The sequence below is a fragment of the Cladosporium halotolerans genome (assembly GCF_011745625.1).
Source record: "Cladosporium halotolerans strain TM138-S3 chromosome Unknown Sca37, whole genome shotgun sequence".
NCBI lineage: Eukaryota > Fungi > Ascomycota > Dothideomycetes > Cladosporiales > Cladosporiaceae > Cladosporium > Cladosporium halotolerans.
The window spans coordinates 76805-90783 of record NW_027191488.1 but is presented as its reverse complement, the minus strand read 5'-3'; the positions used below and the strand labels follow the sequence as shown (position 1 = coordinate 90783).

General features: G+C 57.7%; 4 protein-coding genes across 4 annotated transcripts; 1 reads left to right on the top strand and 3 right to left on the bottom strand.

Moving 5' to 3' along the window:
- Positions 1-417: 417 nt before the first annotated feature.
- On the bottom strand, positions 418-4245 carry WHR41_07852 (uncharacterized protein; the record flags this gene model as incomplete). The annotated part of the gene is made up of 1 exon (XM_069376456.1): positions 418-4245. One exon carries the CDS (start codon positions 4243-4245, stop codon positions 418-420), a length of 3828 nt encoding a protein of 1275 aa, XP_069226344.1.
- Positions 4246-4724: 479 nt separating this feature from the next.
- On the top strand, positions 4725-6647 carry WHR41_07851 (uncharacterized protein; the record flags this gene model as incomplete). The annotated part of the gene is made up of 1 exon (XM_069376455.1): positions 4725-6647. The coding sequence occupies one exon, from the start codon at positions 4725-4727 to the stop codon at positions 6645-6647; it is 1923 nt and encodes a 640-aa protein (XP_069226343.1).
- Positions 6648-7005: 358 nt separating this feature from the next.
- On the bottom strand, positions 7006-7515 carry WHR41_07850 (uncharacterized protein; the record flags this gene model as incomplete). Its single annotated transcript, XM_069376454.1, has 1 exon — positions 7006-7515. The coding sequence occupies one exon, from the start codon at positions 7513-7515 to the stop codon at positions 7006-7008; it is 510 nt and encodes a 169-aa protein (XP_069226342.1).
- Positions 7516-10147: 2632 nt separating this feature from the next.
- On the bottom strand, positions 10148-12135 carry WHR41_07849 (uncharacterized protein; the record flags this gene model as incomplete). The annotated part of the gene is made up of 3 exons (XM_069376453.1): positions 11975-12135; positions 11334-11913; positions 10148-11274 (listed from the first exon to the last, which is right to left on the bottom strand). Exons 1-3 carry the CDS (start codon positions 12023-12025, stop codon positions 10148-10150), a joined length of 1758 nt encoding a protein of 585 aa, XP_069226377.1. The 5' UTR covers positions 12026-12135.
- Between the last annotated feature and the right edge of the window lie 1844 nt (positions 12136-13979).

Sequence of the window (13979 nt, the reverse complement as noted above, 5' to 3'; positions counted from 1 at the left end):
TTTTGTCTTCATGCTTGTACAGATTCCTGCCCGTGAAGTCATCACCATGGCTTAGCTCGTGATGTTGCTGCTTTATCACTGGGTTACTCTGCCAACCTTGTGCAGCCGGCGCCGTTGGTTCAATTCATACCGCATCTCCAATCAAGTTGAGAAATCACACGGTGAACTCTTCTCATCTGGTATGCGTACAATACTACGTGAGATTACATGATGGCCACCATCGAACAACGCGTAGCAAAGCGCGTCCCGTGACCTCTTCCATCCACCCGCCTACCCAGCCCCCCAAGACAAAAAACCCGAACCCCCAAAACGCCACGCTGCGACCCGAAAATGCAAAAACCTACTTCCCCTGCCACCCTCCATCCCACTTGGGCCCACACCTCCGCCCTTCATCCTCCACAAAGCAAGCCAAGGCACTCAATAGTACCCCAACTTCTTCTGCCCGCTCTTCTCCCCCACTTTCACCCCCGGCCTCGAATACGCGCAGAACCGATCCTTAATAGCGACAACCTCATACGTGCCCTCCTCGTGCGCCGCGACGCGCAAGCTGTGCTCGTCGCTGACCTCGCTGCGCATATCCAGCACGACGCCGCGGCCGCCCTTGCGCTCCGCGTTCGACGAGCGCGTGTACGTGAACTCGAAGGGCGGCTCGCCGCCGAACTCGAACAGGATCTCGGCCTCGCCGCCCTCGTGGATGTCGACGTAGGAGTCGCGGCCCTTGCTGACGCGCGCCGAGGGCATGCCGTGGATGCGCTTGACCAGGCGCGTGCCGGCGCGGCAGCCGGAGGCGCTGTCCTGCACGCCCGTGATGGTGAAGGTGCCGGGCTTCTCGGCGAGGCGGCGGAAGGTGGTGGTCTGGGCGAGGGCCTTGCGCTCGTGGCCTTCGAAGGTGTAGAAGACGGTGAAGGGGGCGGTGCCGCTGAGGCCGAAGTTGAGGCGGTCGCCGACGCAGTTGTCGTCGGTCGTCTCGAGGGGCGTGATGGTGGGGGCGTCGTGGACGGAGATCTGGACGCGGGGGGTCGTGGTGTCGAGGGTGCGGCTGCAGCCGCGGGAGTCGGTGACGCGGCGGAGCGCGACGGAGGATTTGCCTAGGTGCAGGCTGCGGTGGGGGATTTTGATTTCCGTGGAGGTGGATTTGATGTCGTTGAGCATGACTGTTTCGGGGCGCACGGAGCCGAGGTGCTTGATTTCGACTTCGAGGCTGAAGGGTGGGGCGCCGTGGAGGGTGATGGGGATGACTTCCTCGCCTTCGGATTCCACGGAGCAGTAGCTGTAGGTCTTGCCTGGGTTCTTGAAGGCGGCAGATGGACGGGCGTGGACCTTCTGCTTGACGACGAGAGGCGAGAAGTGCCTTGCGCTGTGGTCGTAGTTTGAATCGCCCAGCTTGCCGAATTGGTACTCGTAGGCGCCTGCTTGCGCGGTATCCATACGGAGCGATGCAACGTTGAGCGCAGCGCGAAGATCCTTGTTCTTGGGAGCCATAGTTCCGGATACCGGCTTGACCGATTGCACATACTGGACGTGGTAGGGCGGCGAGCCCTTGAAGAGCAGCTCGACCGCATCCTCATCGCCCTCACAGATGTCCTCCTTCTGGAAGACGTTGCCCTTCACTTCGGTGACATCGCTGCGCGCAATGCGCATCTCTGGGCGAGGGATCAAGCTCACTTCGAACTTGTTCGCTGACTCATCCACTTGGCCGGGGCAAATCCTGTCGTGAAGGTCAACCAGCTCGTAGGTGCCCGCCTCGGAGATGGTGAGCCTATCATTTGGCTTTTGCGCAGTGAGCTGCTGGGTTCTGCCGGCGGCGTCGACGTATTGAACGGTCCAAGGAGCCTCGCCAGCCATAAGCCTAAGAGGGACCTCTGTCCTCTTGCCCTCGAGCATGTCGATACTCCGGCGTCCGTCAATGGAACCGAATCCAACCTTGGGCTTCTGGTGACGAACACTGATGCGAGCCTCATCTTTGAGGAACTCCTTGCAGCCCATGCGGTCCGTAACACTTGTGAGCGCTACAGTGTATTCGCCGCCTTCAACGAGAGGAGGTGTCGAGAATGTGGTTCTGTCGCCAGTGATGTTTTCGATCTGCTTCTTGACGCGGCGTCCTGCATGCATGATCTCGTACTCCACGCTGAAAGGACGTTCTCCGCTAAGAGCGACTTCAAAATCGACCTGCTCGTCGATGCACGAGAAGTATTTGTCTTTGAGGCGAACAAACTGTGCCGATGCGGATGGCTTGACGTCTTGCTCTAGCCGGAGGTCTTTGCCCTTCAGCGGGTGCTTCTTGTAAATAGAATCACTGATTTCCAGGAACTCATAAGTGTAGTGACCGGCAGTCCTGGGCGTGAGCTCCATCTGCCCGCGGTGGCCAGCCACTCTCTCGACACCCTCAGAATGGTGGCGATCATCCTTCGCCTTCACCTTGTAGGTGATCTCAAAAGGTGGTGTACCGACCAGGTCAAGGTCGACGCGGAGACCGATCGGGCTGCCAGCGCACTTGTCGAAAATTTCCTCCTGGTTGATGGTAAGGCCAGGCTCCGGCGGGTTCTGTAGCAGACAAGAAGCAGGCTCGAGGACCTCGCCAGGACAGAACTCTGTGGAGACGCTAGTCAACGTGTAGAGACCCGGACCACGAATCTGAGGCTGCGTCAACCGGTTCTTGGCAGTCTCGAAGGTGTGATTCTGTGGGTTGGTGCTGTGTTCACCAGTCGCAGACAGCGAGGTGTCTGGAGTGAAGACGTAGTTGAGGCGGTAGGCGGCGTCCATGATGCTGCCCTTGCCAGTCGACCCGTACTGCACTGGCAAGTCTGCAGTCTCGCCCTTGGCGATCTTCATCGGCTTTTGAGGAGTGCAGCCCTTGAGACTGACGGAAGGGCGCTCGTGCACAGTAATAGATTGGTGGAGCTTGGCGGCTTGACGAGGGCGACGCTCCTGCTCCTCCTGGTCGCGCTCAGAGTACACAACCTTATTGCCAAAGCCGTCCTGGACCTCGTCGATGGTATAAACCCAATTACCGGCTTGTCCAAGATGCTCACTCAAGGGGACAGGTACCTGCCTAGTCCTGGCCCACTCTGTATCCACGCGCTTCGGCACAACGATAGCATTGTGGTCTTGCCTAGACAGGGGCGAGTAGAAATCCTCGGGCTGGATGCTTTCAAAGCTGGACTCGGAAGGCTGCTTGTTGACCATCTTCTTGTATTTTACACGAAGAGGCGGAGTTCCCGTAACTTCGAGCTCGACGTCCGAGAGCTCGCCTCTGCATCTGTTGGCAGTTGGGGGCTTGACGATGGCCTTTGGACAAAGAACGACCGCGGTGTGCGCAAGTCTCTTGCGCGAAACCTCGAGGTTCGTCTCGTCGACAACTTTTTGGAGGAAGTAGATACCAGGCTTCTTGACCGAGTGATAGAGTGTCTTGGGCTCGTTGGGCTTGTCACTGTATGAGATCATCCGAGAGGCCTCCTTATGCATGGCCTTGATTTGCGACTTGGAAATGTGGATTGTCTCGTTAGCCTGAGTCTCGAGATCAATCCGCACAAGATCAATTGAAACTGGGCTAGTCGCATTGATGGTGATGGGCAGCCTGGCCTCCGTTCGTACTCCGTCCACGCAAAAGGCTTCCCTGTCCTCGTTGAGCGTCGCGGAGCCCTCCGGCAGAATGTGGATGATTTGGCGACCCAAGATCAGAGATTCATTGTGCATGACAGACTGCGGGTTGACATTGTGCTCGTTCACAGCCATCTCGTATGCGCCCCAAACACTCCTACCGACTGCGGCGAACCCAGCCGGAATGCGCAGATCAATCTGGAACATCAGGATACCATCGATCATCGCATGTCCCAGAAACAACAGCAACATAGTGGCAGACTCCCATTCCAGCCAGGGTATCCTCAAAGACGGCAGCCCAAACAAGAACGTCCCATCTATGAACAGCCACTTCATGAACAACCATAAGCTCTGCTCTTCCGAATCTTGCAGTGTGTTCCAATCGTAAATCCGCCATGACATGAGCGCTAGGTAGAGGGCGAATGCGTAGAAGCGCTGTGAAGGTGCATCGATCCAGTCTAAGGGTATGAGAGGTCCGCTCTCCGCTTCAGGCGGTGCTGAGCGCGATTTGACTGGGCTGAGGCCGGAAGATGCATTCAAGCTCCGCCGGGGCATGTGTTGTGAGCCGCCATATTGGGGAGGCGGCCGTCTTTGAGTTTGAGGTGTCGAAGGGAACGCGCTCGACATGCGCGGAGTGCCGTTCATTGTGTTCACAGTGCTTTGGTCATTTCTCGGGCACCGGATCCAAGGGTACAAGAAATTTCCCAGATGTTGTGGGTACTTTCTGCGGATTTTGGTGGTTCGTGATGTCGTGGGAGCGAATAGAAAGCAGTGTCGTTACCTGGAATGAATGTTTTGCCGGGCTTCAGAACTGAACTCACTTCACCGCGGACGCGAAGCGCGACTGCTGCAGCTTCACGCACGGGCCACACGGGGTCGACAGACGGACACATGCCTGTTTCAGAATAGGCAAGATGAAACAAGAACAATAGACCCGGGGCTCCCATTGTGGCGGTGGCGCATGGCTATTCAATGCTGCTTGCTTCGAAAATGACGATCAATCGCACACACCATCCGCTCCCTCCACTCATTTCATTCACTCCCCGCTGAAACTCGCCTTCCGTCTCTCTTCTCTTCAGCACTCACGACGCCGCTCCCTTCGATCCCACAACCAGATCGACAACATGGCGCCGAAGAAGCGCAAGAGCAACGCGATCGCTCAAATCGATCGCGACACCTTTCCCGGCTGGGTGGAGATGGAGTCTGAGCCGGCGTTCTTCAACGTCATGCTCAGGGATCTGGGCGTGCACGGGGTGAGGATGCAGGAACTGTACAGTCTTGATGACGAGTTCCTGGCGATGCTCCCCAAGCCCGTGCACGCCCTGATCTTCCTGTTCCGGTACCGCCAGACGGACCAGAACGATCTGGGTGACCATTGCCCCGAGAAGATCTGGTTCGCTGAGCAGGTACCGGAGTTCGCCTGCGGGACGTTCGCGCTTCTCAACATCGTGAACAACATCCCAGGCCTGCAGGTGGGCAAGGAGCTCCATGAATTCAAGGAGTCGACCGCCGGGATGACGCCTCACGATCGAGGCAATGCCGTCGACAGCTTCACCTTCATGAAGCGCATCCACAACTCCTTCGCCAACAAGGAGGATCTCGAGCAGGCGAACGCGCACTTGCAGGAAAAGCTCCAGAAGGCCCGCAAGCGCCAAGCGGTGGCAAAGGCTCGCGAGACAAAGGCAGCGAAGGCTGCCCAGAAGGCGAAGACCAAGTCGCCACCTCAGCCGCCACAAAATACCCGCTCCTCGAAGCGCATAGCTTCCGAGAAGAAGTCAGAGAGCTCAGCATCCACGCCAGCGAAGGCAGCAGACAGCCCTGGCAATACCCCAAGCAAGCTCAACGGCACAAAGAGAAAGCTATCAGAGAGCGATCTCAGCGAGGCGAACGAGCCCGCCGAAGCCACGAAGGCCACTGCATGCAAGAAACAGAAGCTTAAGACTTCCGACGACCAGCCGGCCTCAGACGATGCAAAGCACGCAGAGGCAACCAACAGCCCTGACAGCACAACCAGCAAGCCGAACGGCACGAAGAGAAAGCTCTCCGAGAGCGAACCCAGCGAGGCCAACGAGCCCGACGAAGGCCCAGAGGCCACTCCGTCCAAGAAACAGAAGCACAAGACTTCGACCGACAAGCCAGCCTCAGATGAGGGCGAGAATGGAAAGGCAAGCGACAGCATTGACAGCACATCCATTGAGCCGAACGGCACGAAGAAGAAGCTCCCCGAGAGCGAGCCCAGCGAGACCATTGAGCCCACAGAGGCCACCACCCCAAAGAAGCTGAAGCTCAAGGCTACCAAGAACAAGCCACTTTCCGAAGACGCAGACTACACCGCACCAGCAAGCGCCGCCCAACAAGAAGAAGAAACCCAGCCGCAGCCGCGCCGCTCAGGCCGTAAGCCCCAGCCGCGCAAAGACCCCAAGCCCGCTCTCCAACAACAGCCCTCAGACGTTTCCTCAGACGATGAAAGCGCAGGCTTCCACTTCTGCGCCTACCTGCCGATCGGTGACAGCGTCTGGAAGCTCGACGGCATGGACCCCTTCCCGCAGGACATGGGCCCCGTCGAAGACGGCAAAGACTGGCTGAGCGTCGCGCAGCCGGCGCTCATGAGGCGCATGATGCAGTATGCCGCGGGCGCGATCGAGTTCAACCTCATGGCCGTCGTGCACGATCCGATGATCGCGTATGTGGAGGCTCTGGCGGCGAATGCGAAGCTGCTGGTCGCTGTTGAAGAGAAGTTGGCCGATCTCGTCGAAGATTGGCGGGAGCTAGTTGAGGAATCTGATGATGAGGATGCCATCAGGGCCGCTTGTTCCGATCTCGGCCTGTCTAACGTCGACATTGAAAAGGCAGAGATCGGCGAAAGAGACTCCAGATCGCTGGCAGATGCGGAGGATCTGGACCAACTACTGAACTTGCGGAAGAAAACCCTTGTGCAGCAAGTCGGGCTTCGTCGTGCCTGTGCCGATGAGATGGAACTTGTCCAGAGCGACGAAGAGAAGGCCAGCATTCGCCGGAGCGAGTATACGGCTGTTGCCCAGAAGTGATTGATCACCCTGGGCCATTGATACACGCTGGAACCATGGACTGAATCGCGAATATCAGCTCAGCAGAGCTTGCGAAAGCATTAATTTTGAAATCTGAATTGAAGCATTGTAGCACGGAGTTAGGCGCTAAAAAACTTTGCAGTGTGGCAGGATTTGCAGCGTTTGAGCGAAGACATCATTGCATTTGCATTTTGCACAGTAGGAAAGGAGCAATATACCCCAATGTCAATTGACAGATGAGCATCAGGAGACATGAATTTGAGAAAGAGAAGCACAGTAGGATCCGTCTTCTATAGCATGCGTATCAGAGACCAGAGTATCGACCCCGACCAACATGTATCCCCATTCCAAGCACATCTCACCGCCCATCATCAACCTTCTCCCACTCACTATCCGTACTAACTTCCCCGCTCAGATCCCCACTCCTCCTCCCCGCCTGCACCCTCTGCCTCACCTCTCCCTCCTCCCCCTCCCTTCCAGACCTCACAGCCCCCTCCTCAAACCCACTAAGCGACAAACTCCCCCTGCTCGCCTCCAGCCCCTCGCCCTCGACCTCCGTGCTCTCGCCCTCGTCGTCCGCGCTCTCCGCGCCGCCCCTCGCAACCCTCTCCTTCTCTTTCTCCCTTTTCGCTTTCGCCTCCTCCTCCGCTCTCACGGCCGCGACCTCGCGCGCGAACCAGTTGATCGACCACCACAGGCCGCCGCAGATGGTCGACAGGATGGCGAAGTGCACGCTGTAGGTCGCGGCGAGCAGGAGGAGGAGCAGGACTTGCAGGGTCGCGAAGGTGGCGTTTGTCGCGAGGAGGAGGGTTGGTGTCGGGCCGGAGGTGAAGACGGATTCCCACAGGTTGGTGAGGAAGTCGGCCATGGTTGCGGGGGGGACTTTCCGCGCTGGAGTTGGGACTGTCTTTGTGACTGATTCGGATGTTTCTGCCGGTGGGAATTCGTTGTGAGTGTTGTTGTATATAGAGTAGAGAGGCTAAGGCTGCTGCAAGTCGGTGAGGCGGGTAGATAGCGCGGTTGTTGGAGTTGCTGGCTCGAGCAGCCCAGCGGGTGTTTGAAGGTTGATGCCCCGCTTCACGGAGGGCTGTTCAGGCAGCACTTTGAGAGAGTAGAGCACACGACAGCTGGCAGTTGAGACTCGATTGTAGCAAGTTGTAGCCTTCGAAATGCGGTATGAGTCGTCAAAGTGCCATGACGTCGGAGTTTACCGCGGCAAGACGAAGGTTTGAGTTCGTGATGCCTGCACGTGGTCGTGCTGTGTTTCGGTCCTGAAAGGGCAAGTGGGCTGGACGATCCCCGAGCTTGGAGACGACCGTCGATGTTGACATGAGGACTGATCACACGCGATGACTGAACGATGATACTGGGACTCTTTTTGCGATTGACTTGGATTTGATACGACTTACTCAACAATCTAGGATCTTTCATTCAACCTCCCCAACCAGAAATGCAACACGCGGTGCGTCGCTCCGCACCATGCCTTTGTCCTTCGACCCGAACAAAGAAATCCTCGTCCAAACCCTCACAGAGCCAGTGGCCGTAGAGTATTCCAGCTCCAACTCCAACCAGGAATCGCTCAGACCCCACTGTAGCGCCTCATTTCTCCTCGACCTCCACCTTCGCATCTCCCCCCATGTGATCCTTCCTCAGCCACTCCCTCGCCCTCGCCACCGCCAAAAACTTCCAAACCGACGCCGTAAAGAACCTCTCATCCCCGATCCAGCCCCTCAACTCCGAGTTCTCCCTCAGCACCCCCGTGCCGCCATTGAAATGCTTCCTAATCTCCACCGCTGCCTCATTCGGTAGCACCTTGAACGGGTTCTTCAGCGCAGCGCGCCGCGGTTGCGTGTGCTGGTTCTGCCGGGTGAGCTCGTTGATAGCGTCGACGACGGCCTGCAGATTGGCGGGGAGGGGTTCGAAGACGCGGGGGCCGAGGGGGAGGGGCGGGGAGGGGGAGCGGAGGGAGGATTGGGTGAGGGCCGGTGTTGGGGGGTTGACGGGGAGGGGCTTGTAGGGTGCTGGTGCGATGGTGTTCGGGATCGCGTTCGGAACAGGCTGGAAAGGTGCCGGTGCAATGTTGCGTGGGATCGCAACTAGAAGGGGGTCGTAGGGTGCTGGTGCGACGGTGTTTGGCATCGCGAACGGGAGAGCCGGCTGAAGTGCGACGGGATACTCGGCCAGCTGGGGCGAGGCGTGGTAGTGGTTGAGCAATGGCGTGGTGTAAAGGTCGCTGCTCTGAGCTGCTGGATGGCTCTGATGCTGAGGGATCGGTTGCGATTGCGTTCCAACTGGCGGAAACGGCGGAACGTTGATCGTTGTGTCGGGCCCCTCCTTGCTCGTACCGGCCCACGACGGCCACATCACCTCGTCGAACAAGTTGTCCAACAACCCGATTGCCTTGGGACTCGTCGCACCGTAGCCAGACAACGTACCTTCGTTGTTGTTCCCCGGGTCTGGATAGACGTAGCGAACGGGGTCGTCGCCTTCGTAGCGAATAGTGTAATCCACCTGCTGAGGTGTTAGCTTGGGGGCCGAAGCTTGGGTTGAGGGGAAAGTTGGGAGTTCACCTACATCATCCTCGTTGGCAACATTCATGTTGGAGAGCGAGCTCTGCTCGACTCTAATGCGTCCGTCGTCGTCTAGACGTCCGCTGTGAATGAAGTATGGTTCGTGGGCGTCCATTTTGTTAACGAGAATCAAAAGCGATTTGCAAATGGATGTCGTGTTATTGGAAACCGCAAGGAAGAGCAGCGCATGGAGGTAGAGAAGAGTTGTTTATAAACCCTGCAGCGCGATTCACTTCACTTCACTCCACTGCATCCCAAAGCGGCAATCGTGGCTGCCTGAATGACCTTTCACAAAGCTTAAGTCTGTCGCATATTGAATAAAGCCATTGAAATCTCAGTGGCAATGGCCGGCTCATAGAGCTGGAAGTGAAGGTATCGGCACAAGCAACAGCACTCGCCCGAAGTTACAGCAGCTTTTCATCTGCTGCAATTCAATCAAATTACAGACAACGAAGACTGCCGCGTACACCTTCACTCCTTGCGGTCGGCGTAAAGTTTTTTCTTACCACGAACAAGAATGGCCTCACGATGATGGACTGGACGAGCAGCCTTCCTTGCGTTTTGCGGAACGAAAGTCGCTTCACTTGCTTAATTGACTTCGTTGACTACGGGCGTTGAGTGACCAGACATGATCAGGTGGACACCATGAACAACCACAGCAAATTTTGGGAGAGCAATGACTGTCGCCACTGCCTGAGTCCAAGAACAGAAGTAGATGACCGGCCTTCACACCTCTGCTCCCCCAGGGCCAATCACGGGCGGTGCTCCAAGATATCGCTCAAATGTGTATATTGCAATGCCATTATCTACACCTACTAGCCCCCTTAGAGAAAATGAATATGCGTGATGATAGATGCTCCAGACTTCTGAAAAATGAAAGCACCAAAGGTCCTGCCCCTTAACTTATCCAATCGACTCCACTCAGCACTCTCAACCCTGGTTCCCCGGCGGCTGCGGCTTGCTCATATTCTGCGCCCTCAGGAACTCCTCGACCTTCCTCGCATCCATTCCATCGACAGCCGGATCCTCCTTCTTGACCGGCTCCTTCGGCTCCTCCTTAGGCTGCTGGCCTCCCATACCGACAGCGGCCGCGACCGTGTGCGGCAGATTCGCAGCCTGCGTGTACGCCTGCCCAGCCATGTCCTTCGCCTGATCGATGACAGACGGCTGCTCCTCGACCTTCGGAACGGGGTGCTCCTTGGGCGCCTGGCCGATAGTGCCGGGCTCCATGACATTGACTTTGTCGCCGTGGCCCATGTGGCGGACCTCGGGCGTGCCCTCCGCCAGCTTGTCCGCGGCGTGAGTAGACGACTGTTGCTCGAAGCGCGTGTCGCTCGTGCCCTGGCGCACCTCGGGGGGCTCTGTGCGGTCGCCCGCGGCGTCGCGGAAGGGCACGGTGTAGGTGCCCGCTCGGCTGGTGTCGGGGACCTCGGCGCCCTCGGTCTTGCCCTCGTTGGAATCCGCGTCGGCCATATCGGCGGGCTTGACGTCTGCTGCGCCGGCGGGGGGAGTCGGGGGGTGGGTGGCTTCGCCCGTGGTGGTACGGATCAGGTCCGCCTTTGACGAGCGGCCGGGTTTGAGAGCGGATTGCGCGGCGCTGTCGGCGGGGTGCACGCCTGCGATGGGGAGGCTGCGCTTGACGCCGTTCTCTGTGCCGACTGCGACGGCGTGCATGGTGCCGTCCGCGCCCCTGTCCCATTTGATGGGGCCTGTGGGGAACGAGCGGAAACCGCCTTTGCGAGTGCTGTCTTTCCAGTCCATTGTGTCGGCCATCGCGGGCTCCAACAGCGGCATGTCGCCGAATTTGAAATCGAGCTTTCCGCCGTATTTCTTCGGGATGTTCTCCTCGTCGATGTACTGCAAGAGAGTGGGCTTCACTTCGGCGGCTGAAAGAATGAAGATCTTCGAGACGGTGATCGGGTCGAACCATCGCTTGACCCAGCTCCAGACCGTGGGGAAGAATGAAGGAGCGCCGATCAAGAAGATCCTGTCCAAGGTCTCGGGATAATGCGCAGTGGCCAGGACAGAGGCGTCCTGCATGTGGTTCTTGAGGTTCCCTTTTCATTGCACGTTAGCCTAGGTTGACACGGTCTGAATGTAAGCAGTCGAAACTCACAGAATTGCCTCAATCCAACATTGGAAATATCGACGATGTTGCTGCTCTGGCTGATCGGCGTCTCAGGGTAGGGTCGGTCAGGCATAGTTGAGCACAGGGGCAGAACGAATCTGCACAAGTTCTCGTAGAGGGCGAAAAGACGCAACATCTTAGTCGGCACCTTCGACGAGGAAGTCGACTGCCCCTTCTTCTCCGTGCTGTTCGCATACGCCGACACCGCCTTGTTGTCCAGGTGCGCAACCTCGAACAGGTAGACGGGGATGCCGCGCTTGTCTCGTCGACCGAGCCATTGCGGGTACAGTCTCCTCGTCTGCTCGTACTCTTCGATGTCGATGGTGTTGTACAGCTCGTCAAGCTGATTTTCCGCGCGCCAATCTTCCGTGTCCTTCAGCTGCCCAAAAGCCTCTTCGGGAGAAAACTTTCGGGCTCTGAGGTATCGAAGCAAGGTCTCGTCATCGTGGCTCGCGGGCGCCGACTCGGTCGCGGGAGTATAGTATTTCTTAGACTGGCATAACTCCTTGAAGCGCTCGAGGGTATCGCGCTGGGTCTGGGTGAGGTGACCGACGTGTCCGGACGGGTACTGCGGGCGGTCAGGCAAGGGTGTCGTGAGCACTGTGGAGGGGTATTGCGGGCGTACCTACTTGGTAAGACTCGAAGCGCTTGAGCTCTCCGCCGTCCTGCTGACCCGACATTTTTCGGCGAATAGGAGACCCCACGTCTATAACAAATGCAGCAGATGTGCCGTCCGAGAAGGAATGAGGGCAGAATCACTAGATATCTTGTAGGGCTGCAGATAGGCTTTGGTGATTACATTATAGCGGAGCCAGCAGCTTCCGAAGAGCCGATGTGCCGCTGCACTGTGGAGGGCGCACTCGCTTCCACCTGGTGCCTGCTCGCCCCATCGCGCCCGTTTTGGGGAGACCAGGCATCGTGCGGAACAGCTACATTGATACTGATGATCGCGTGCCTCATCTGATACGTTCTAGAATCTTGGAGATCCCCTTCACCATCCACCGCCGCAGGCCCTACATTCCCACGCTCGCGATTGATCGTCCGTGGCGTCATATCGCGGCTGTCGCATACTGACGTCTGACATCAATGTCCCACCTGGGCGCTCTCGACACATTTGCGACTAGTGTCTGGAACACCTCTGCCCGGTATAGCTAGCGATAAAGCGCCCACGGGCAGTTCAGTATCACCGCACTCTCAGGCTCGCCAACATGGACAAATCAACAATGCGCCAGCTCCCTGACGAGCTCCTCGAAGCGATCGTCTTCCACCTGCCGCCAGCCGCCACGCTCTCCTTCGGCGCGACATGCAAGCAGTGTAACAAGATCACCTACGAGCCGCTGGTCTGGCGGCGGTATTGTATGGAAACATGGCGTTACTGGAATACCAATCACTACGTGCAAGAAAAAATGGCAAAGCCACCGGCGCAAGTGAGATGGAGGCAACTGTACAACGAGCGGAGACGGGAGGATATTGAGGCTCTGCGGTTATTTGACGAGATGCTGCTCACGCAGCAGTATCGCGTACAGCGGATGGAGAAGATATCGAGCATGGGATACGACATTAAGGACCTGATGTTGCGGCTATTGCACGAGACGCCGGACGAGGCTGAAGATGTATTGGCGAGGCGCTACCACGCGAATGCGATCCTTGGACAATTACATCGAGGGACTGCGATTGAGAAGTGGACGAGGTTGCAAAAGAGACAGATGGTGGCGCTGGAGGAGGTACTCGGAGCGTACGACCTGTTCGTTTTGACTGGAAGGCGCGGCGACCTGTCTGATATCTCACGCGAGCTTGACAGGCTTGCTGGATGCATCCGAGCTGAGGAGCCTGAATTCGACGACATGACCGTTCGCTTGAAAGCGCATGTAATTGCAAGATGGCTAAGATCACGACAGCTGCTAGGCAATCCGAACACCGAAGAATACCACGCGCTTCGGAACAACTTTATCAGCATTGCACTTTTTGACGAAATCCACACCAGCTTGCCACTCCAATCAGTAGCGATATATTGCGCCGTGGCACGCCGATTAGGTGTCAATGCAAAACCTTCAAACTATCCAGCCCACGTCCACGCCGTCATCGAGGCATCGCAAGACGCAACACTCGATGGCAAACCAAAGACACACCAACCCGACGAGGACCCCGAGATCATGCACATGGATCCCTGGCGCTCGAGCGACGAAGTCCCGCGCGAGCCGCTCTCACTCCGCCTCTCCCAAATGGGTGCACCCGCCGCGCAGCACCCGTATTTCCTCGGCGCCACCTCAACCCTCGAAGTCGCCCTGCGCACAGGTCGCAACATCATGAACAGCGTGCAAGAGGCTCGCGACCGCCAACGCGGCATCACTCAGCGCTCCTTGACGCCCGACATCGAGGCGGCGTGGTACAGCATGCTGTGGTCAATGATGGTGCTAGGCGACGGCAGCTCGAATGCCACAGCAGAGCACAGGCGCAAGCAGTGTCTTCCTTATTTGATCGAGCACTTCCAGACTCACTTTCCCGAAGACCTCGGCCTGGTGGAGAACACGATACTGCCAATGTTCATCGGCGATCGCGAGCATCCCGTTCTCATGCATCTTATCACGGCTGCCAGGGCGGCGGACAGTCAGAAGAAAGCTCCGAGCCCCCGGG